At 45.1% G+C, this 25,032-nt stretch overlaps 1 protein-coding gene across 1 annotated transcript in view; it reads right to left on the bottom strand.

Annotated features, from left to right (window-relative positions):
- Positions 1 to 303: 303 nt before the first annotated feature.
- The window catches only part of LOC124591583 (hairy/enhancer-of-split related with YRPW motif protein), a 110,089-nt gene continuing 85,360 nt past the window's right edge, over positions 304 to 25,032 (bottom strand). The window contains exon 6 of the mRNA XM_047131748.1: positions 304 to 3,415. Within this exon, the coding sequence (XP_046987704.1) occupies positions 2,757 to 3,415 (659 nt within the window). The 3' untranslated portion in view covers positions 304 to 2,756. The remainder of the gene's footprint in view (positions 3,416 to 25,032) is intronic.

The following is a 25,032-nucleotide window of genomic DNA, read 5'->3' as shown; positions in this document are numbered from 1 at the left end:
GATATAAATTAAGAAAAAAAGAAAAAAAAACAATAAAAATTATAAAAAAATTAAAAAATAAAATACAATAAAAAGTTGTTATATTAACTTAATTATGTTGTTAAATTAACTTAATTATGTCATGTATTGGAAAATTTGACTCGTTCCACATCATTACGAAATATTGTATTCATGATCCATGGAACTAGTATTAATCTAATCTAATCTTACCTTTCGAATTTACGGTCTGCTTTTGCTCTGCTTTCCTGAAAACAACATATATGCGAAGGGTTCTAAGTCTTCTAAGAAATGAATTTCAACAAGTTAAATTTCAGGTATTTATTTCCATTTTTAATCTTTGTGAGATCAATTCTCTAGTATATATTTATTCAAAATATGAGATCAGTTTACTCAAAAATATACTTCTATGTACAAAAGATAATTTAAGATGGCATTTGACATCAGAAAAGGCACATTAGAAAGACACCAGTATTGTCACATATTTAATACTGCAGTGCAACCGATCGGCCCACTTCAGAAGACACTTGCGTGGAAACATTAGTAATACTGAGTCATAACTCGTGATTATTCAACAACTCACACGCCGTGCTTGCAAATGCTTTCACACACACACACATATAAACAAGACACGAGATAACTTACAGAGAAAAAGGCACACAGGCAAATCGACTAGCATATTTGGAATATAACGCAACAAAAAATGTCGCGTGATAATTTACAGCAGGTACCTTAGTGTTTACTGTGCTCTGTTGGTTGACTCACAGACGACATAGGGCACTTCAGAAACCCAGTCAATTATGCAATGGAAGGAACTTGTTTAGCACATTCTGTGCTGGTTTTGTCTGAAGCACGAACTTATTAATTCTGCCTGTAAGGCTTGTCATAGCGGCAACCTCTAGCGCAGAATAAGATCTCAATGATATATATTTTTTTTTTTTTACTAGGGCCGCAAGTTACTCTACGTCACATTACCAACAATATTTCTGTAGGACAGATATGGAATGAAAGCAGAAATATGTGCCTTTCCTATCACAGGTCGGCGATCACAGTCAATTCCGTGCTTTCTTTGTAGCTGCCCTTGGAGCCGGAAACTACTCATGGGAAATGACAAGTAGAAAGCTTTGTTTGCGATGTAGCTCGATCGCGAGAATTTTGCAAGATAGAGTTGCACTTAGAAGTTTTTCCCAAAAGTTTTGAACCTATACAACACGGGAATAATTCTTCTCCTGTGACGATCACTTCTTGAAACTGGAAACTACTATTTTAGGCTACAGAATCCACTTCTTGTGAAATCTTCTGTTATGTTACTAGGGTCGACCACTTTTAAAGGATAATTTTCTAAAAAAAAATTTTTTCTTTTGGAGCTGTGCGCAGGATCGATTAATTATTTATGTCACCATTTGTGCATTGATCTTCACGATTAGTGACATGCTCGAGGGTCTTAAACCAGCTGTAACAGAGCATCTGTTGAACTCGACGGTGTACGGTGAAATACTAAATTTCACTAGTATGAAATGATGTAACTTGCAATGACGATAACTAGACGAAGGAGCCACACAGAATTCAAAATCCTTGTTACCTGTTACAAGTTTCATATGACGGTCTTTGCGTCGTTAATTTAGCATTTTTTAGCTTTTTTTGTATTGATACGAACTGTTCGAAGTGCTTACTGCTGACAATTACTGTGAGAAACTGAATAGCCAACGTCCTTCTCTACAGTTACAAGACAATACCATACAGTACTTGAGTTAAGTAGGGGGAAATTGGAAGATCTATACGGGGCAGCGTCTCAGTTATGTTGCCTACAACCCAATTATCATTTAGAGTTAGGTACAGAGTAAGGAAGCAAAGGTCAGTTTGCTGTATGTGGGTTTGGTGACCTTCTACTACGAGAGCAAAAGAATACTATTGCTCAGGTGATAAATGTAAACTCGTAAAGATTAACATATGTAGAATAATGTTCTGATTCTTTGTTTCATTTACCCTCGCAAAATACGCGATTGCTACATCATTCAGTTTGTCTGTCTTAAAGAACATTTAGAAAATAAATTCTCTATTGTTTTGGTTATTAGAACCTATCGTGTTCGAAATTAAATTTTGCAAAAATGTTTGAGACATAATTCCATTTAAATACTGAACGCCAGTTCACTTTTAGTGATGTATTTCCTGTACCGAATTCGCCTGTTTGCTAGTCAGATATTTATTCTGTGTTACTATATTTCCCACGAACAACGAATCAAATTCAATCTTATTGGTACTTTTCAGTGTCAGAAGAAAGAATCTTTTCTTGGGCTTATTTCTTCTTGTTACCCGTAACGAAGCATAGAGAGGAATAGAGATAATTTATAAATCCATATAATTTGATTGGATCTGTCCAATTTCTACTTACAAAAGTACGAGTATTACGATGGAGTATCAAAAGGTAGGCAAGAAGCGACGGCAGAGTACTGTGCTGCTCTGTACGTCAGGATAGAACAGCTCTGACTGACAGCGTTTTCTGCGACCAGAAATATATGAGTTCCTGTCAGAAATAATTTTAATCTCTAAGCTTGGCGCACACTGCTGCATAGAAAAGCTTTCTTCTCGTATATGTATATAAGTGATCGACCCTCGAAGTTACTTTGTAGCCGTACGGAAATCGTTGCTACTGGTGCGAGGTTTCCCAGAGACTAGAAGAATATCGCAGAATCTCTTCGACATACTGTCCTCGGAGTATAGTCTGTAGACGAAGATGTGAGTCGACGGAACACGGGCGTTCAGTAGGCGACCTCGGCGCCCCACGGCCGGTACGGCTTCGCGCCGGCCGAGTTGAAGGGCGTCTGGTGGTGCGCGCCGCCCGACGCCGAGGGGAACGAGTTGAGACTCATGTGGTACTGCGAGGGCGGCGGCGCCGCGTAGCCCAGGGAGGCGGCGCCGGCCGCCGACGTGGCGCTCGTCGTCGCGGGGTTCTGCTGCTGAGGGTGCCTGCCCGCCGAGGAGACGGCAGTGGAGGTGGGCGGCGTATGGCACTGCTGCTGCTGCGTTTGGTGCTGGTGTTGGTGCTGCTGCTGCTGGTGGTGCGAGCCGTGGTGCAGCCCGGCGGCGCCGCCGCCGCCCCCGGAGGCGGCGCCCGCCCCCGAGGAGGCGGCCGCCAGCTCGGCGGCGAACGGGTGCTCGGCGCCGTAGGGCTGCGGCGCGGGCGCGGGGGCGGGAGGGTAGGGCCATGCGGGCGGCGGGCCGGCCTGCTTGGCGGCGAGCTCGCGCTGCGCGGCGCAGCACTGCAGGTGCGACATGAGGCGCAGGCGCAGCGGGTCCTGCACGTCCAGCCCCTCCACCGTCACCAGGTAGCGCGCCACCTCGGCCGCGCACTCGCGGAAGCCCAGCCCGTGGTAGTCCATCGCGAACTTGTGCGGGTCGTACGCGAACGCGTCCACGCCTGCAACAAGCCACCGCGCACCGCTACAGAACACAGTCGGAACTACGCACAGTAGCACGACGACTAACTTCCTAAATCTAACTGCACAGGCTACAGCTGCTGGATTAGACATGTGAGACAACTGAAAGTCATGCGATAGCAATATGCACATATAAAAACGGCGCTAGTACCGCGCACACAAGGTGAAAAGGACATTGCATTAGCTGAGCTGTCATTTGTGTTCAAAAAATGGTTCAAATGGCTCTGAGGACATGGGACTTAACTCCTGAGGTCATCAGTCCCCTAGAACTTAGAACTACTTAAACCTAACTAAGGACATCACACACACCCATGCCCGAGGCAGGATTCGAACCTGCGGCCGTAGCGGTCGCGCGGTTCCCGACTGTAGCGCCTACAACCGCTCGGCCACTTCTGCCGGCCATGTGTATTCAGGTGATTCATGTGAAAAGGTTTGCGACGTGATTATTCCCCACGACGGAAATTAACAACTTAAAACGTAGAGTGGTAATCTGAGCTAGACATGTATACTATGTGATCCAAAGTATCCGGACATCTGGCTGAAAATGACTTACAAGTTCGTGGCGCCCTCCATCGGTAATGCTGGAATACAGTAGGGTGTTGGCCCACCCTTAGCCTTGACGACAGCTTCCACTCTCGCAGGCATACGTACAATCAGGTGCTGGTAGGTTACTTGGGAAATGGCAGCCCATTCTTCGCGGAGTGCTGCACTGAGGAGAGGTATCGATGTCGGTCGGTGAGGCCTGGCACGAAGTCGGCGTTCCAAATCATCCCAAAAGTATTCTACAGGATTCAGGCCTCTGTGCAGGGCAGCGCGGGATTAGCCCAGTGGTCTGAGGCGCTGCAGTCAAGGACTATGCGGCTGGTGCCGGCGGAGGTTCGAGTCCTCCCTCGGACATGGGTGTGTGTGTTTCTCCTTAAGATAATTTAGGTTAAGTAGTGTGTAAGCTTAGGGACTGATGACCTTAGCAGTTAAGTCCCATAGGATTTCACACACATTTGAACATTTTGTACTGTGTGGAGGCCAGTCCACGACGGGAATGTTATTATCGTGTAACCACTCCGCCACAGGCCGTGCATTATGAACAGTTCCTTGATCAGCAATCGCCATCTTCGAATTGCTCTTCTACAGACGGAAGCAAGAAGGTGCTTAAAACATCAATGTAGGGCTGTGCTGTGATAGTGCCACGCAAAACAACAAGGGGTGCAAGCCCCCTCCACGGTAAACACGACCACACCACAACACCACCGCCAACGAATTTTACTGTTGGCACTACACACGCTGGTAGATGACGTTCACCGGGCATTCGCCATACCCACACCCCGCCATCACATCGCCACATTGTGTACCGTGATTCGTCACTCCACACCGTTTTTGCACTGTCCAATCGTCCAATGTTTACGCTCCTTGCACCAAGCGAGGCGTCGTTTGCATTTACTGGCGTGATGTGTCGCTTATGAGTAGCCGTTCGACCATGAAATTCAAGTTTTCTCTCTTCCGGCCTAATTGTTATAGTACTTGCAGAGCACACTGATGCAGTTTGGAATTCCTTTGTGATGGGCTGGATAGATGTTTCGACCGTAGACGACTGATAAACGATGTTCAGGTCAGGTGAGTCCAAGTTTCAGTTGGCAAAACCTGATGGTAGGAATCAAGCATGGCGCAGACGCCAGGAAGTCATGGATCCAGGGAGCCAACAAAGCACTCAGCAAGCTAGTGATGGTTCCATAATGGTGTGACCCGTGTTGACAGGGAATGGACTGGGCCCTCTGGCCAAAGTGAACCGATCATTGACTGGAAGTGGTTATGTTCGGCTACTTGGAGACCATCTGCAGTCATTCATGGACTTCATGTCTCCAAAGGACGATGAAAATTTTATAGGTGACAATGCGCCATGTCAGCGGGGCACAGTTGTTCATGATTGGTTCGAAGAACATTCTGGACAATTCGAGCGAATGATTTAGCCACCGAGGTCGCACAACATAAATGCCATCGAACATTTATGTGACATACTCGAGAAGTCAGCTCATGCGCAAAATCCTGCACTGGCAACAATTCCGCAATTATGGAGCCCTGCAGCAGCAGCGTGGCTCAGTACTTCTTCAAGGGACTTCCAACGACTTGAGTCCGTGCCACGTCGAACTGCTGCATCACGGCCGGCAAAAGAAGGCACAACATGATGTTAGGAGATATTCCATGACTTTTGTGATCTCATTGTATAACATGACGTGGATTACAACTAAGAAGCATTTAATGAAAACTTTCTCTCAATCGAAGTCTTCATACCGAAAAGGAGTAGAGTTTCTAGTAAGTGTCGTTAAGGCCCTAAAGTAGATGAAAGGAAAATCTGACATCCAGCTTCTTTGCTAGGGAGGCAGGAAGTTTGCACAGCAAGTGGCTAACGGAGGCAGGGATATCACAACTGATACTGAAAAAGACACTTTAAACAGCCAAAAGCTGCTGAATTAATAAGTTTCCTAATTTTCGATTCGTTTTATCCTAAATCGTCAGTATCTCGGCAGTTGTGAAGATAATGTGAGAGGATGATTGTCTGATGTCAGAACAGTGTAGTTGAACGGAAAATGTGTGGTGAGAATATGAACTGCGCAGGGGAAGACGTGCAGTGCTGAGGAACGCTAAACGGACTGCGCAAGAGCCCGGGAGGAGACGGCTGTGCGGGCAGGCCGAGGCGCGGGTCGGCCGCAGCCGTGGGAACCGCGTGAACCCGGGCCGCTGCACCAGCCGGCCGACGCCGTTACCGCCAACCTTCACACCGACATCCCTAGGGCACTGCGTCTAACGTGCTGCTAGAGGGAAGGCACGGCGTGTACAATAAAAATGATCAACAAAGTCTGACAAAAATAACTGCACAAATTTACCCAAGTTCAGTGGTAGTCAACTGAAGTCAGCGACTGTTTTCCAAATTTATGAAATTATTTTTACTTCTCCAGTCACTTTTTGCTTTTATTAACACCACACGTTTCGGCACCACGTTTCATCCTCGGTTGAGTTACAGTCACATGTAGCTACGTCAACCTGAATTACTGCTATTAATCCATATGCATTATAGTAACCGATGTACGTATGTATATATGAATGTATGTGTGTTCCACATTTCGTCCTAAACAGGTGGACCGATTTCAATCACCTTTGTACACATACCGCTTACTTTTTTTTTTTACTATCAAAAACAGTCTTGATCACAAATGATTTATTCCGGTGACCGGTTTCGACGACAACTGTGGTCATCTTCAGACCAGTGAGTAAGAACCTCCTTCTGGTGAGTAAGAACCTCCTTCTGGTGGTAAATCACTAGTGATTTACCACCAGAAGTAGGTTCTTCCTCATTGGTCTGAAGACGATCACAGTTGTCGTCGAAACCGGTCGCCGGAACAAATAATTTGTGATCGAGACTGTTTTGATAGTAAATATTTGTAACAACATTGATCACTGTTCCTCCCACAATCTATTTAAAAGTAATTAAGATCGCTTACTGTCTGTAAAGAATAGCTGTGGCCACAAGAACCACGTGCATATCAGAGGGGCGACGATGGGGGTGAAAAACCTGTCTGGTCACCACACGCGACTGCTCATCCATTATTTGAGAATGAGAGTACTTAGTGACCTGCAGCAAACTTTAGACATAATTTCAAACCTTTAAGAAACTTTTTCTCCCCGACAAGCCCACAAAATGATGAAAGGGAAAACGTATATCGCAAACTACATTTTCGCTGTTTATGTAGTGAAACTACCGCATCAGGCAGGACGTTTTAGTTCATTGTTTCTTTACCATAAAATTTATTCACGAGACATTTTGCAGACAGTAATCATTCATTTATTCCACTGAATCTAAGTGTAAAATTATATCATTTTACGACGCACAGTTCAGGAAATATGACGTCATAAACATTGGTATGCGTGAAAAACTGTCGAATCATGCATGGCGTTTGCCGGCCGGAGTGGCCGTGCGGTTCTAGGCGCTACAGTCTGGAACCGAGCGACCGCTACGGTCGCAGGTTCGGATCCTGCCTCGTGCGTGGATGTGTGTGATGTCCTTGGGTTAGTTAGGTTTAATTAGTTCTAAGTTCTAGGCGACTGACGACTTCAGAAGTTAAGTCGCATAGTGTTCAGAGCCATTTGAACCATGCATGGCGTTTAAATTTATTATCTGCTAATAACTGTATTTGCAACAAATTTTGCAGATAGTAGCCACATATCCCGCTGGACGTACTTACAGAACGGTATCACTGCACGACACATAGTCCAGGGGGATACGGCGTCATCAACACTTGAGCTGCCTTAAAACTAAACTGCACGGCGAAATTCGCTACAGATACAGGTGAAATGTTTGTAGAAATATATGTGACGTATGTTAAATACGTGTAAAATATATTTCACATGTGGGCACTCTGCCAAAGTCAAACGAGAAAAGCTCCTCCTAAAGCCTTACATCGATTTCAGTCAAACTTGGTACTCACTTACTATGTGGAAAGAAGTACTGTGTGAGTAAGAACCACCAGCTTGGTGACGGTGATCGAAGGTGGGGAGGAGGACATGGAGAGACATTGCTTCACACTGTTAAAAGTGCGTGGAATGAGAGGAACAAAGACGTGAGAAGAGTAAAGCCGGTAATACATGTAATACTAAATTAATTTTGTTACTTAGTTTGCTGCAAGACCCATCTATTTTTAACTCTGAAATTTGTTTCGTATTTGCACTACACTATCATAGCTCAAGAATATCACAAAATTCTAAATAGAATCTTCCATAATTTGTTTTAAGAAAGACTTTCCTAATCGCGTTATCAGACAGCACGCTGGTAAACTACTAATGTGTTGAAAATAGTACTTGTGGTGGTGGCAATAAGTGCAGCGTCTGAGACAATAAACGGTCATTCCTTCCGTCAGCCACTCTGCGAGACAGGCGCCAGGAGACGAAAGAAGAGAACAGTTGACATGTTTTGCAGCATGGGACGATTCTTTTTCACCGAGCGCGGGTCAAGTTCAGCAGCGGTGATAAGCGTAAATAAAACAGCGGTTGGTGCTTCTAACATCAGACAGTGATAGCACGTGTCCTTTGACCCTGAGACTTAGGCAACGGGCCCCCAGCGGTGTGTGTCGGAGATAGCGGCGGTCTCTGCGGGCGTGTTGTGGCGCTAATCGGCGTCGAAACCGAACCGAAAAAAGGAAGCGCAGCCAGTAGGCTTCCAAACAACTGGCAGTTGTGGCTCCGAGGCAGTGGCTGCGCCGGGACTCTGTTCGCGTTGTTGCGGTTGTCGTACAGGTATTCCCTCCATGTTCGCACTTGTTGAAGCACAGGCGAGTCCGTAACATGCCGTTCTTCACTGAACACATCGTACTCCACCTCGAAAGAAGAAAGCAACAGTAATGTTAGGAACGCTCGGTGGACACTATGTGCCGAGTGTCTAGTCACACAAACTGAGGTGACCCAAGTCATGGGATACCTCCCAATATCGTGTCGGACCTCATTTTACAGCGCGTAATGCAGCAACTTGACGTGGCATGGACCCAAGAAGCCGCTGGAACTGTTCCTGAAGAAATATTGAGCCATGCTGCATTTACAGCAGTACATAACTGCGAAAGTGTTGCCGGTGCAGGATTTTGTGCGCGAACTGGCCTCTCATTATGGCCCATAAATGTTCATCGGAATTCGTGTCGGGCGATGTGGGTGGCCAAATCACTCGCTCGAATCGTCCAGAATGTTCTTCAAACGCCGGTCAGAGAGGCCAAGCGGTTCTAGGCGCCACAGTCTGGAACCGCGCGACCGCTACGGTCGCAGGTTCGAATCGTACCTCTGGCATGGATGTGTGTGATGTCCTTAGGTTAGTTAGGTTTCAGTAGTTCTAAGTTCTAGGGGACTGATGACCTCAGAAGTTAAGTCCCATAGTGCTCAGAGCTATTTGAACCATTTTTTGTTGTTGTTGAAGAATAGGGGAAAACAATTAAAACACTGAAAAAATCGGAAGATGATAACGGATGTGTCCTCAAAAAATTAAAAGTCTAACGTTTTCTATGCCAACTGTATTACTGATTTATTAAAAGTGAGTTTCACGCAGGTAGTGGGGAAAACGTGGGCACAGTGCGGTGGGAATCGAGGAAAGCGAGAGAGCACGCGGTCCGCTTGGGAACGGAAGAGCGCCAGCGCCGAGCGTGTGCGCATGCGCGGGCCGTGTAATGAAGCAGCGGCAGGCCCTGTAATTTGGGCGAGGCCCGGAGCAAGCGGCGCGTGAACCGCCACAACAGGTAGCCAGCCACCGGCCGACTGGCTTTTTGCTGCTCGTCCCCGCTCCCGCTGCGCTGCGGTTTCCGACGTTCCGATCCACACGAAATTTGTCCGCCCCACCGCGCATGCCGGCCGCTCTTTCGGTCCGACATTAATTTGAGCCATTTTATGTCCTGTAAAGAAATACTACTCGGCCCGAAAACAAGGGCACGCAGTTCGTGGCGCGGTCCCAACCGAACCTCGCTGCAGATTTATGTTCTAGTATACTGCGTGCGAGCAAAAGCTTACACGAGCAACGTCTAATTTCCCAACGACGAAAACCGTTCTCACGGGCCATTTGGCTCTTATTATAGACCCGAAGGAATGCCCAGTCGTACTGGTGGGCCAATGGCATGTACCTAGTGTCCCTCGTCGACCGTTCGAAAATGGTTGTCTGCCTGAGTATACTGGCTATAACTATGTGGAAACACGATGTTGGCTAATACAGGGATCATTTTTTCTCCAGGGCATGTGCTGGTCGCTCTTTAGGCAGGTTTTTACAAGTGTCCCATATGCGCAGACTCCTACCTCCACTGGGAATATCTGTTGTTTATATTCTACTGGACGACCTCATTAGTTTAGATTTCGAACGTCTGTCGTTTGCTTCGCTACATTAACTGGCTCTGAGCACTATGGGACTCAACTGCTGAGGTCATTAGTCCCCTAGAACTTAGAACTAGTTAAACCTAACTAACTTAAAGACAACACAAACATCCATGCCCTAGGCAGGATTCGAACCTGCGACCGTAGCGGTCTTGCGGTTCCTAAGGACAAACACACACACCCATGCCCGAGGGAGGACTCGAACCTCCGCCGGGAACAGCCGCACAGTCCATGACTGTAGCGCCTTAGATACCGGTTCTGGTACGACGACGTAGGGTTGAAGCACAAGCATCGTGGCAGCTACAGACAGCCAACAGGGGTCTGGAGAAGCTGAGCAGGGTTTTGCACAAATCGCTGTTTTATCAAAAGAGGAATAGTGCTGTTGATCTGCAAGAATATCCACTCGTTAATGGAATACGGAGAGGTCCTTTTTCCGCACCAGGGTTGCTGAATATGATCCGGAATTTGGAAATAGCTGGCGATATCGGGATTGCTCCTGGGAGAGGACGACGACCAATTGCACCACGAATTGTTGAAGTATTTGCTATTGCCATGATTGAAAATGCTGGACGCAATGTGCGAGCTTCAAGCTGTGCACGCGCTGTGTCACGCCACCTTGAACATTTCTTAGTCCACAGTGCTGCGGACAATTGTGAACGGTACCCATACAAACTCTCAGGCTGTCGTGGGTACAGGTGGTGGCTACATGGACCAATGTTAATAACCTGAAAGGTAAACATGGCTTGCAGTTAACAAATACCTTCTCTTGCGGAAATTAAAATGTGTTTGTTTCAGTGGTTTATTCGTTTTTCTGTCTTTCTTTCTTTCTTTTTCTTCCGCATGTCCTTACAAATCTTTCGACCAAGTTGCATTTCCCTTCAATCTCTCTTTTTTCTTAGTGACTTTCTCAAGTGGCGAAAGCTTAGTACGTTGCACGGAGTGTGAAGCCGTCCCTTTTTTATAAAGTGCACTTACCATACAGTTGCAGAAAACGACCACTCTCATCTCAGGGATTAATTTCGTTTCGCTATTGTAACAGTGTTTGCAGTGACGTTGGTTAAAATTCGCGATTGATGGTATTTAAATTTTCTTCTGACTGTGACCGTAAATACTGACTACACATCAAGTTTTTATTGCGACCGAAAGACCCAAGCTTGTTGACTGAAAATCACAGAGTTGTAAAACGCGTAAACAATGTATATCAGCAAGGAAACCATAGGTAGCAGCTAGTCTTTATTTCTGTTAATATCCTGCAAATGTTAGTTGAGGGTGTTGTGGGTTGGCAGGAGAGCCAACACCGTTTTACTAGAGGAAGCCGAAAGGCACGCGTTTTAGCTCACGCAAGCTGGCGTGAGGTCTGGAACAGGACAAGGAAATTAGAATTTTAGAAAAAACGGACGTAGCTGGTGGAATACTTAACTTTAATCCATAATTGGTGAACATGGGTCTGACGGTACATGCATCACAAGATAAACAGCAAATGATAATGGCGCCTTGCTAGGTCGTAGCAAATGACGTAGCTGAAGGCTATGCTAACTATCGTCTCGGCAAATGAGAGCGTATTTTGTCAGTGAACCATCGCTAGCAAAGTCGGTTGTACAACTGGGGCGAGTGCTAGGAAGTCTCTCTAGACCTGCCGTGTGGCAACGCTCGGTCTGCAATCACTGATAGTGGCGACACGCGGGTCCGACGTATACTAACGGACCGCGGCCGATTTAAAGGCTAGCACCTAGCAAGTGTGGTGTCTGGCGGTGACACCACAGAGGGTCTACATCTAAAATTCAAAGACGATTAGTTTTGAATAATTGATTCAGGTTGATTGTAAGTTCGTAGCGTTTTATTTTGCAGGTTGATATTACGGTTGCTATGCCTTTATTTACTGATTATCTTTTTTTGTTTGTAGTTCATTGTTGCTATTTGAGATTACATGTTGTCATTTTGTCATTTGGAGGTAGCGAGTGGAGCTGTGGACGCTAGAAAAGAAGGGAACGAAAGAAATGTTTGAGCCCAAACAAAGCAGCAACCCCCCAACCCCCCTGAACAGCGACAGTGTGGTATACAATGAATTGCTTCCCCTACGTGTAACGATCACTGCTGACACATCTTGTCGACAACTGAGACGTCTTGAAGACGCGGTCCACGAACAACAACCATTAAGTCTGCGTGAAGTGATGCTGCTGCGCGATAATGCCCACGCGCATTCTGTTGTGCTGACAAAAAAGCACTTTACAGGAGTTGGGTTTGGAAGTCATTTCGCACCCACATTATTCTCCTGGCGTTGCGCCCTCAAATTATCACCTTTTCTAGGCTCTTTAGTCCGGAACCGCGCTGCTGCTGCAGTCGCAGGTTCAAATCCTCCCTCGGGCATGGATGTGTGTGATGTCCTTAGGTTAGTTAGGTTTAAGTAGTTCTAAGTCTAGGGGACTGATGACCTCAGATATTAAGTCCCATAGTGCTCAGAGCCATTTGAACTATTTGTCACCTTCCCCGCTGTTTATCGAAAAACCTTCAAGGAACTTCCTTTCCGGATGAAAATGAGCTCCGAACATGGGTCGACGAGTTCTTCGCTTGAAAACCAAGCAATTTCTACAGTCGCGGAATCGAAATGTTACCCAGCGTTGGCAGACTGTTGCAAATAGCGAAGAGAATATTATTTATGACTAATGTATATGTTATACAGGGTGTTGCAAAAAGGTACGGCCAAACTTTCAGGAAACATTCCTCACACACAAAGAAAAAAAAAATGTTATGTGGACATGTGTCCGGAAACGCTTACTTTCCATGTTAGAGCTCATTTTATTACTTCTCTTCAAATCACATTAATCATGGAATGGAAACACACAGCAACAGAACGTACCAGCGTGACTTCAAACACTTTGTTACAGGAGATGTTCAAAATGTCCTCCTTTAGCGAGCATGCATGCATCCACCCTCCGTCGCATGGAATCCCTGATGCGCTGATGGAGCCCTGGAGAATGGCGTATTGTATCACAGCCGTCCACAATGCGAGCACGAAGAGTCTCTACATTTGATACCGGGGTTGCGTAGACAAGAGGTTTCAAATGCTCCCGTAAATGAAAGAGGGTTGAGGCCAGGAGAGCGTGGAGGCCATGGAATTGGTCCGCCTCTACCAATCCATCGGTCACCGAATCTGTTGTTGAGAAGCGTACGAACACTTCGACTGAAATGTGCAGGAGCTCCATCGTGCATGAACCACATGTTGTGTCGTACTTGTAAAGGCACATGTTCTAGCAGCACAGGTAGAGTATCCCGTATGAAATTATGATAACGTGCTCCATTGAGCGTAGGTGGAAGAACATGGGGCCCAATCAAGACACCAGCAACAAAGCCTGCCCAAACGTTCACAGAAAATCTGTGTTGATGACGTGATTGCACAATTGCGTGCGGATTCTCGTCAGTCCACACATGTACAGCACAGTACATACTGACGAAACTAAAATGAGCTCTAACATGGAAATTAAGCGTTTCCGGACACATGTCCACATAACATCTTTCCTTTATTTGTGTGTGAGGAATGTTTCCTGAAAGTTTGGCCGTACCTTTTTGTAACACCCTGTATGCATCTGTTGAGTATACGAAACTCGTGGAAAAACGCTAAGAAGTTATACACCATCCGAATAATTGAAGCAACCATTTAGACCAACAGTTCTGCATTTACAAGTAGTATTGGAAAATAGAGGTAGACAATTACAAAGTGAGTGGTATTTGTTCCTCTGCATCCTTTCTCTTCATACAATTGTTTCGAGTGATAATAAAAGTCTGTAATTCCCAGTGGGGACACAAGAAAATTTTTTTGTTCAGAAGTTTCTCTGTAAACGGACTAGTAAACGAGTGGACGAGTGGAAGGGGAAAAGATATGCAGAACGGAATGGAACGGGGCTGGGCATATGCAGCGATCAACGATGTGGAGTGGTGAGAGAGAGAGAGAGAGAGAGAGAGAGAGTGGGGGGGGGGGGGGACTAGCTGACTCGCTGGCTGACCGATAAGCAGCTGAGCGAGGGCCTAGCGGAGCGCGGCGCGTGCAGACGCCATCTGCGGCGGCGCGGCTGATGCAAGGCGGCGGCACAGCCTCTCATCCGCCCACGCCTTATCGCGCGCCGGCCACCGGTTGCTGCACCGAGGCGGCGGCCGGCCACCGCTCTCTTTCGCTCTCTCACTCTCTTGCTCTCAATTTGCGGTAAACTTGCAGGCAGGCGCTTTGTGACTCACTGTATTCATCTACTTAACCTACAATACCAATGTTAGCAAATAATGACCAAAAACTTTGAACATGCAGCAAATTATTATGTACTCTCCTTTCAAACACTAGCTGAGCGTCCACCACTGTGTGGTCTACCACATCTTAAATTTGATGCGATATGATTCGTAGAACGTCTCGAGAAATATTGGCAGGCAGTTACAAAAAAAGTAAAAGTTATAATAGCTGTTTTCGTTCTACCGGAGGTAATCTGTTTCGGTTATAATAAGCATCATCAGATCAAGATTCCAGACTATGTGAAGAGCCAGTGCTCGGAGTCGCTGTCCACTACAAAAAGGTATCCGTCATCAACTACTCAACAAGGATTAGTCGTGCTCGTTTGGGTGCATCAACGTTTACTCTAAATTGTTGGATAGTACCATGGTATGGAGCAGTTGGCGGAACAAAGCTGGATTTCGGCGTCTCGTAATCTTTAAACTTATGCAGACGAAATGTTAGCTTAGGAGCTGTCTTTCGACGTGGTGAATAGAATGTCTCTCTATTCATCTGAAAACACAGTGCCGTCGGAAAAATTAAAACAATGTAAAATAATTCGGATGTTGAACTCAACTCGTTCGGAAAAAGGAGACTACATCTTAACTCGCACATCATCTTCGTAGATAACATCGCTAGAAACGTAAAAACCAGACAAATCCGAGTAGGACTCCTGCTTTGAAGGCTCCTAAGAAATTCAGTTATGTATATAGATAGTTCAAATGGTTCAAATGGCTCTGAGCACTATGGGACTTAACATCTGAGGTCATCAGTCCCCTAGAACTACTTAAACGTAACTAACCTAAGGACATCACACGCACCCATGCCCGAGGGAGGACCGTAGCAGCAGCGCGGTTCCGGAGTGAAGCGACTAGAACCGCTTGGCCACCGCGGCCGGCATAGATAGTTCATATTTAGGTTTTGATGAATGAGTTTGCGCGTATCAAACATTTGCAACATAAGTGGCCATATTTTTGAATGCATTGATTTAAAGGCTTAAATTTATTACACTGCCAAGGGACCGCATATCTTAATTGACGTAGACTTCAACGTGCTACATCTACCCTTTCCTAATAAAAAGGGGTCTTAACAGACAGACAGACAAAAGAGCAACGAAGTTGTCCTACAAGGGTTCCGTTTTTATCGATTGAGTTACAGTACCCTAAAAATGGTCTTTATGTTGTTAATGAGTCACAAGCAAAAGGAAAGTACACGAATTATATACTTCTCTTGCTTCTCCGCCGGTCTCAAAATGCAGTCTGATACCCGTAGCTCATATAAAAGTTTACCCGATATTGCATTCCCTATTTATCGACTGGAAATTGAATATATTCACAGCGCAGACTGAATGCTGAGACAGGATTCTTCTCCTAATAACATTTCACAGTCAAGTGTTGGAAGCCTCACTGTGTATGCACTATCGAGAGCCTTGGCGTAATTCACGAAAATGGCATAGTCTCGTGACTAAATTTTGCTCATCGTAAGAATAAACCTGCGGCGCGGAGTGTCCGCGCGGTTTGAGGCGCCATGTCAGGATTGCGCGTCCCCTCCCGCCGGAGGTTCGAGTTCTCCCTCGGGCATAGGTGTGTGTGTTGTTCTTAGCGTAAGTTAGTTTAAGTAGTGTGTAGGTCTAGGGACCGATTACCTCAGCAGTTTGGTCCCTTAGGAATTCACACACATTTGAACAAATATAAACCTGATGTAAACAAACACAAACGTTATGATTGGTCAGATGCCTAAGGTGTTGTTACGCTCTTGGAAGTAGGTGCCACTTATGCATTAGATATCTTTATACTAAGTTAATCACGCTTTAGCCACGTAGTTTTTATTTAAAAAATCATGTACACTCACAGTCTCTGTACTGTTGTGCTGTGTCTGCCGCGCTGTTGATATGCAGTAAGAAAATGGCTGAGGCTGCCTCCTGCTCCATAGTGAAACACTCTTGTGGAACACGGGTAAAAAGTGCCGAGAAGTAGGTTGTTCTTAATGTTTTTCACAAATTTACAGACAAAAAACCGGTTTCGAAATTTTCCGAGGGACAGCATTTGATACAGTTGAGATAAAAATGCACAATGGATGAATAGCGGAATCGGTAGCATTGTAGCTTGCTTGATAATATGGTGCAGTTTGTGGATTGCTTGGTCATTCCTTTTCTTTCGTTCTGTTTGAAATACCTACATCTTGCAATTGTAAAATTCATCATCATTTTGTCTGGTGCAGTTTGTGGATCGCTGGTTTACGACTCGGCTTGGTCATCCCATTTTTTCGTTCAATTTGAAATACCTACATCTCCCAATTGTAAAATTCATCCTCATTTTATCAATAATGCACGACTGCTTGTTTCTAATTACACACTGCAAGCGAAATTCCTGTTTTCATTTCAAATGTGAATCTTAACTATCGATATTTTGTGAAAGATTGTTAATAAAGGTTGCTTAAATTAAGAAAACATAACAATTTAATTTTTAGGACAAAAATAAAAATCTAAATACTCTTTATTTGGATTACGTCCATTGTTTTGTACCACAGTTGTAGTCTCGCACGAACCTAAGTGATGATAAGTGGCGTAGAAACTTGAAAAATAATAATTTTCACGGCATCGAGCACATCATACAAATGCTGCATTTTTACATTTGTCACTGTACCATTACACTATGAAGCCAACAGGACTGATGTGGAGCCAAGTTAACGAAGGGATTTGTCGCGAGAAAGAACAAGACCGCTAAGCTGCCAGACGTTCTGGAACTAACGCACGCAGCTTTTTCACATGTCACTGCCAAACGCACATCATAAACGAACAGGAGAAATGCGGCGGCGCATGGGTAGCTTCGTGGGGTCCGTTGTTGATCTACTCGTTATACACGCATCAGATGACAGTTCCAGAACTAAAATGTATTTCTCAGATTCGGTTAAGGAAGGACCTAAGAGAATACCAGACGACTGACTGTAATTAATACCTTCAGTGGCGTCAGTATTCAACAATACGGTGAAATCCTTGGAGTGTGCTTTTGCATCACACGTAGCTCACTCAGAAAAATTACTCTGTGTATAAGTTAGGAATTTTCATCAATCTTGGTAGTAATTGTAATATTCTGTTAGGTGAGAGGCCGGCCGGGGTGGCCGAGCGGTTCTAGGCGCTACAGTCTGGACCCGAGTGACCGCTACGGTCGCAGGTTCGAATCCTGCCTCGGGCATGGACGTGTGTGATGTCCTTAGGTTTGTTAGGTTTAAGTAGTTCTAAGTTCTAGGGGACTGATGACCTCAGCAGTTAAGTCCCATAGTGCTCAGAGCCATTTGAACCATTTTGTTAGGTGAGAACGAGAACATTTCATTATTTCCGCCCGATCACCAAAGAAGGAGCGGTAGTGCTGTAGTTTTACCGAACATTATTTCATTCTCATTAAGACTTAAATAACATTCGAAACTATATTGTTTCTCTGCTCGTCGCCTTTTATGACTGAACTGCAACTGCTCACATCATTGCAGGTTAGTTGGACCAGCTAGCTGGCCAGTGCTACCCAGGTTAAATGCGCCGGTAAAGCTGTTGTGCTGCATTGTCGCTCATTCTGTGTGCGTGTAACGTAGTATAAAATGTATCCCTATGATCGTATTTGACTGTACTGGACACAGCTTGGCTTCTGCTCCACGAGAAACGAAATCCAACGAGATCCAGGCAAACGCGTAAGAATATGTGGTGAAATATTTATGTCAGGTTCATTCTTATGATGAACACAGTATAGGGACTGCTCCCATGCCCGGTCAAACACTCCCTCACCAATTTCTTTTTACACTATAATGATCCAATGAGTCACCAAAGTCAGCTAAGGTGATGCAAATCCTTACTGAATATTCGAAGTGTGCTCTTTTTTATCGTGAGTCTCTGGATAACGGTTAAGCCATATTAACCAAGATTTCACTTGGATACCGTCGGTGGCTGCGCGAGATTACCCGAACGGTCTGAGGCGCTGCAGTCATGGACTGTGAGGCTGGTCTCGGCGGAGGTACGAGTCGTCCCTCAGGCATGGATGTGTGTGTGTGTGTGTCCTTAGGATAATTTAGGTTAAGTAGTGTGTAAGCTTAGGGACTGATGACCTTAGCAGTTAAGTCCCATAAGATTTCACACACATTTGAACATTTTTTGATACCGTCGGTCACTAGAAATTTGTCAATTCTGATTTTAATTTAATCGAAACAACAACCAAACATAAGTGCATCAAAAGTATTTTTTTACAGTTGATACCGAGTTCAACAGGGAGATAATTTGTGTTACGTACACGAGCATGCTCCGTAAGCTCCTGAACGTTTCGAACTGGTTAGCAAAGTAAGTGTGATACTGATCCAGCGCAATCCATTATCAGTTTCTTGACCGCTTCAGCTTGCTGCGGAAGCGGGCTGTAACGTGACAACGCAGCTGAAGGTTGGCGTACGCCACTCCCTCGCTGCAGTTTCCTGGCGTGGGCGCGTCCACTTCCTGGTGACAGGGACGGCGCGTGGCGCTGGCCGCCTAACTGCTGGCTCTAGCCCCAGCTTAAACAAAGCAACGGGGACTCCAGCAGCGAAGACCGGTCGGTATGATGGACTTAGTTTTAAAAGCCTTCCCAACGTGTGACGGTTTTCGACACGGCTGATGAGTTGCATAAATAATGTACTCATCGCGAACAACAATTACTTTAGAAGCTCACTCTGAGGTCGGCGGAGACGCGGGATTTTTGATCATCCGTTTCTTGGTACACGAGCGGCTGTGTAGAGGAGTGAAGCGACGACGGGACCAAGCTGAGATTTTTGAGATCTCTTTAGTTGGAGACAGTGCAGGATGACTTGGATGTTCAGCTAAAGAAAGTAGATACGCTGATGATAGTGAAGTGAGACATGCCTTTTTACTGTTTCTTCACATGTTAGCAATGAACACCCAGGAGACCATAGATATTGGTTTATAATAACATAGATGAGGCTTACTGGATTATCCAATCAGTTACCAGATCAGCCGACCAGAGTGGCCGAGCGGTTCTAGGAGCTACAGTCTGGAACCGCGCGACCGCTACGGTCGCAGGTTCGAATCCCGCCTCGGACATGGATATGTATGATGTCCTTAGGTTAGTTAGGTTTAAGTAGTTCTAAGTTCTAGGGAACTGATGACCTCAGAAGTTAAGTCCCATAGTGCTCAGAGCCTTTTTTTTTTTTTTTTTACCAGATCAAATGGCCACCCCGGCCAAGAGGTACGTACAAGCAAGTTTTGTTAGTCCTTCTTAATACACAAAGTTGATTAAGTCTGACTGCTCACTTACATAGTATATGCTGTAGGCTCGTTCACCCGAGGCTGCTGTCGTTCGCTGGAACTCAAGGACTCAGCCGAACGCTTAACTCGCTTGGCCTTTGAGGGCCTCTACATAAGGCGTTTGAGGCTGTTTGCTTACAGATTACATGCGACTGCTTCGCTTTTTACCTCCATTTCGCAATCAGTGAGCACGAAGTCAACTGTTTCCCAATGCGTATGACCTCTTAACGGGCTGACGTATGTTACAAGGCTTACAGCTAATGTTCATATTTAGTTGATTTTTCTATTTCCTTTTCTGGCAACGTTCTATGAACTTTAGAAGCTGATGCCTATCGTCATTACGATAGTACGGTAGTTAATACAAAAGGAGCAGAATTGGGAAACAACGCTTCTATTAGACATGCGTAGCCAAAGTGATAAATGAATAATGGAAGACAACAGTGGGCACTAAAAGGATTATCAATGTTGAAAACAACATAGTACGTCGTTAGTAACCTCTTGTGTTGACAAATAAATTTGGAGAGGGGTCTTTAAGAACGAGAAATAACTGTTTTTTCTGCTTGAAATGGCTATATCCGGTAACATTCTAGAAGTGAAAGTCTCTCCATATCTGAATCAATTCCACTACAATTACCTCATCCACCAGTTATTCCACTGTCATGGCAATTACTCGTGGACGTCTAAATAAATATCCCGGCATTATCACATTTTAGAAAAGCTATCTTTCCTCGTGTATTATGTCTTGCAGGTTTTTATTTAGTACTTCTTTCGTCCACCTTATTTTTTAACATTGCTCTGTAGCACTGTTTCTTAATAGTCACTAGTGTCTCCTTCTTTTCCGTTTCTACTCTACGCGTTTCAATTTACTGCGATGCTGTAGTGCCAAGTGCACGCTTTCAGGAATTTCTCTTTCCCTTGTGTGATACAAATTAATTTCTTTTGGTGAGGAAGCAATTTTTATTAATTCCTTTCCCTTCCTCCTCCCTGCCTACTCTTTGTGTCTTCAGTAAATGAGTAATTTAGTTTCTCCCCCCACTAACATTATTACTAACATGCTTTAAATAACGTTACTCTACATGCATTGCTCTACGCAGACGACCAAGTGATTTTAGTCAAACCTGAACTGGCTTGGATTTAGGTACAAGCTTTCTAAGATTATTGCCTTGAATTGTTGACAGTTACGTAGGATTTTTGTTTTATGTATGACATGTTGCCAGCTAATTACATAAGGCAGCTTAACTGTTTTGTAATTTTAACTTCATTCCATTGTTATTTTTATACTGTAGTTTTAAAATCACTTGGATTTAGACATACAGTTTTTAGGTTTCTGTCTTATTTCGGCAGTTTATAACCTGGCTCGCTCTCGATGAAGCTTTCAACTGCATACTTGGTGGCCAATAATACGAATGCATCTCACTGCCTGCCTTTTGCTAATTATGTTTTCCAACGCATACTCAACTCGTTTTTACGGTTTGAACGATAGATCTTATTTAAAGCAAAAACATATTATATATACAACACTGTTAAGTGATTTGTTACGCAGTAACTTTTGCTGTTGGAATTTACTCTTCTTATATTTAATGTTCATCTGTTATACAGAGTGACTGAAGAGAATGGGAAAGTTTGCAACGTGTTGTGGCAACGCTGCGGGGCAACTGCTGCCGAATGGCATATAGAATGATGCTACCACTGTCTTGCCATTTAGTAAACAGTTAAACATGGAGAAAGGGAACGGTGTACAGCTTGTCTTTGCGGTGAAAACCTACTACACTACAAGGATGGAAGTGTGGACGCCGCGCGTCGAGAATTTCAACAATGGACGGTATGGTCGTGTTCCCTCAGCGCATGTAATCAACACCTGGGTTCACAATTTTGAAGCAACTGGCTATGCACTGAAGAAGCAATCTGCAGGGAGACTCCGACCGCTCGTACGGGAGACAATATCGAGGCTGTGCGAAGTGCTTTCGTAAGGAGCCCACAGCGCTCTGTTCGACGTCACCCACAGTCTCTACATTGGCATCGTTCGAGTGTTCAACGAATACTGAAAGGGGATTTGCAGTTCCATCCGCACAAGCTGCAGATCAGCAACTTCAACCTAACGATCTGCTAATGCGTAGACTATATGTTCCACCTTAGTGGGTTTGTCAATAGACAGAATTTTCGAAATTGGTTTAGGCAAAACACACGTCATCTACACCAGCGTCCATTGCACAGCAGCAAATTACTCTATGATGCGCCATGTCATCGACTGGCGTTAGAGGCGCCTACTTTTTTGAAGAAGATGACGGGTGCGCAACCGCTGTAACGTCTGCTCGGTATGTTGCCATGATAGGAAGTTTTGTTGCACATGAACGGCCCCATTTTCCTACAAACAGTTGGTTTCAATATGACGGAGTAACGGCACATACGGCACGGATATTGATGGGATACCTTGACAGCGCTGTTTACGCACACGACCCGTTACCATCTAAGAACTTAAAGCAAAAATACGAGTGAAAATCTCAAAGATTCCTATTGAAATGTTGGGTCGAGCCATGCATAACGTTCCTATGAGGCTGCAAGAATGTGTGCGACGGAGAGCTCATCTATCGGATGTGATATTCAAGAAATAAAAATGCTGCTGACATTCAGGCTCTGTGCTATACACTGACATAATTAAATATGTGCAAAGCAATTGTGCTCATCCATTAACCTCCATTCAAAAATTTTCGATACTTTTGTGTCACCGTGTAGATTTTTTTTTTTTTTTTTTTTTTTTTGTAATGAACTTCACTGGACGGAATTAACCTGTACATATTTTTTTATATTCAGCTTCACTGCATAAAATTTTCTTAGGCTTTTTTTTGCTCTACATCGTTACAGATCTGAAGATGGTTGTGGAAAGCAACCGAAACTAGTCATCAAGCTTTCTTTGGTTGGTTGGTTGGTTGTTTTGGGGAAGGAGACCAGACAGCGAGGTCATCGGTCTCATCGGTTTAGGGAAGGACGGGGAAGGAAGTCGGCCGTGCCCTTTGAAAGGAACCATCCCGACTTTTGCCTGGAGTGATTTAGGGAAATCACGGAAAACCTAAATCAGGATGGCCGGACGCGGGATTGAACCGCCGTCCTCCCGAATGCGAGTCCAGTGTCTAACCACTGCGCCACCTCGCTCGGTCAGCTTTAATTGTATAATGAAAACTGGGGTCTAGGCAATAACAGCTTTTTACATTAAAATTGCTTTTATTCAATAAACCCAGCGACTTTAATTATAACGGGCAATGATCTGCAGCCAGAGCTGTACCTACTCGTGAAAATAGTAAATTAATGTAACTGAAATACCTCCACATCAAAACAAAGGTGATGGCATTTAGACAGTACGAATCTGATTGTACCAAAATCGTCTTCAATAACGAAACAATAGAGCAACATGCCAAATTTCTTTTTCTCGGGTGTGATGTTACAGACACAGTGACTGTTGATGTGATTAGAAACCTACAGATATTCCATTATCTATGTGACACAATCAAACACCATTTAAATGTAACAGAAGAGCTATACTGCATAAACATTATAAAATAAAGCAAGTACCAACGTTGTTATGTGAATGTTTGACAGAGAGAAAGGATAGAAAGAGTAGAGATTTCTGAGAAAAGCAGGTGGCTAAACATTATCTGATATGAATCAAAGCGAAGATATCAGGAAATAGTGAAACATAAATAGCTTGGATAAAGAAACAGGAAAAGTACAGGAACACATAGAAACAACACGTAACAAGAATAAAAGAAAGAAAAATATGAAACTTCCTGGCAGATTAAAACTGTGTGCCGGACCGAGACTCGAACTCGGGACCTTTGCCTTTCGCGGGCAAGTGCTCTACCAACTGAGCTACCCAAGCACGACTCACGCCACGTCCTCATAGCTTTACTTCTGCCAATATCTCGTCTTTTACCTTCCAAACTTTGCAGAAGCTCTCCTGCGAATGCAAAAGTCCCGAGTTCGAGTCTCGGTGCGGCACACAGGTTTAATCTGCCAGGAAGTTTCATATCAGCGCACACTCCGCTGCAGAGTGAAAATCTCATTCTGGCAAGAAGAATATGAAGTCACTGACGAACTGGAAGACAAGGAAGAAGGACAATTAGTCAGCCCAAAAAACGGTGGACAGAGCGAAATACTCGAGGGCGGAAAAACCAGAGGTGGCTTAATCCCCAGTGTCGATTATGATAATGATACTGTCAAATGGATTGATCGGTTTATCATCAAATGGCGTTTGGCTGAAGAGTGCGGATCTCGGCACCATGAAGAGGTAGTACGCGGGATGCACTGAGAGTGCGGTGAAAGAAGCCGAGTGCAGGGAGAGCTGGAGGGGGGAGACGGGAGAGGGGTCGTAAGGCGGGTAGGGGGGGGGGGGCAGTAATTGGCGTCCGTGGGAGCGGCGCTCATTGCTGTGAGAGCGCGCCGGGGCCGGGAGCCGCTCTCACGCCGGAACTTTGCCGCCGCCGGCGGCAGACACGCGCCAGCCCACCGCCTGCTCGCTGCCACGGGAAAGCGAGTGAGCTGCCGTGTAAAGGACGACAGTACCGTCACCTGGCACAGGACGGGGCCAATGACGTTCACGGGCCCTCCAATGAACTTGTGACGACACGCTATTCGGATAGTTCTCCACACTTCGCGAGCTCTCGGTCGACCCCGTGCAGGGCCCACGGGAAATCAATACTTAAGTGCACTACTGGCCGTTAAAACTGCTACACTAAGAAGAAATGCAGATGATACACGGGTATTCATTGGACAAATATATTGTACTAGAACTGACATGTGATTAAATTTTCACGCAATTTGGGTGCATAGATCCTGACAAATCAGTACCCAGAACAACCGCCTCTGCCGTAATAACGGCCATGATTCGCCTGGGCATTGAGTCAAACAGAGCTTGGATGACGTGTACAGGTACAGCTGCCCATGCAGCTTCGACACGATACCACAGTTCATCAAGAGTAGTGACTGGCTTATTGTGACGAGCCAGTTGCTTGGCCACCACTGACCAGACGTTTTCAATTGGTGAGAGATCTGGAAAATGTGCTGGCCAGGGCAGCAGTCGAACGTTTTCTGTATCCAGAAAGACCCGTACAGGACCTGCAACATGCGGTCGTGCATTATCCTCCTGAAATGTAGGCTTTCGCAGGGATCGAATGAAGGGTAGAGCCACGGGT

Source organism: Schistocerca americana, chromosome 1 (genome assembly GCF_021461395.2).
Source record: "Schistocerca americana isolate TAMUIC-IGC-003095 chromosome 1, iqSchAmer2.1, whole genome shotgun sequence".
NCBI classification, from domain to species: domain Eukaryota; kingdom Metazoa; phylum Arthropoda; class Insecta; order Orthoptera; family Acrididae; genus Schistocerca; species Schistocerca americana.
Note: the sequence above shows the minus strand (reverse complement) of the source record. Positions and strands in the feature narration are given on the sequence as shown.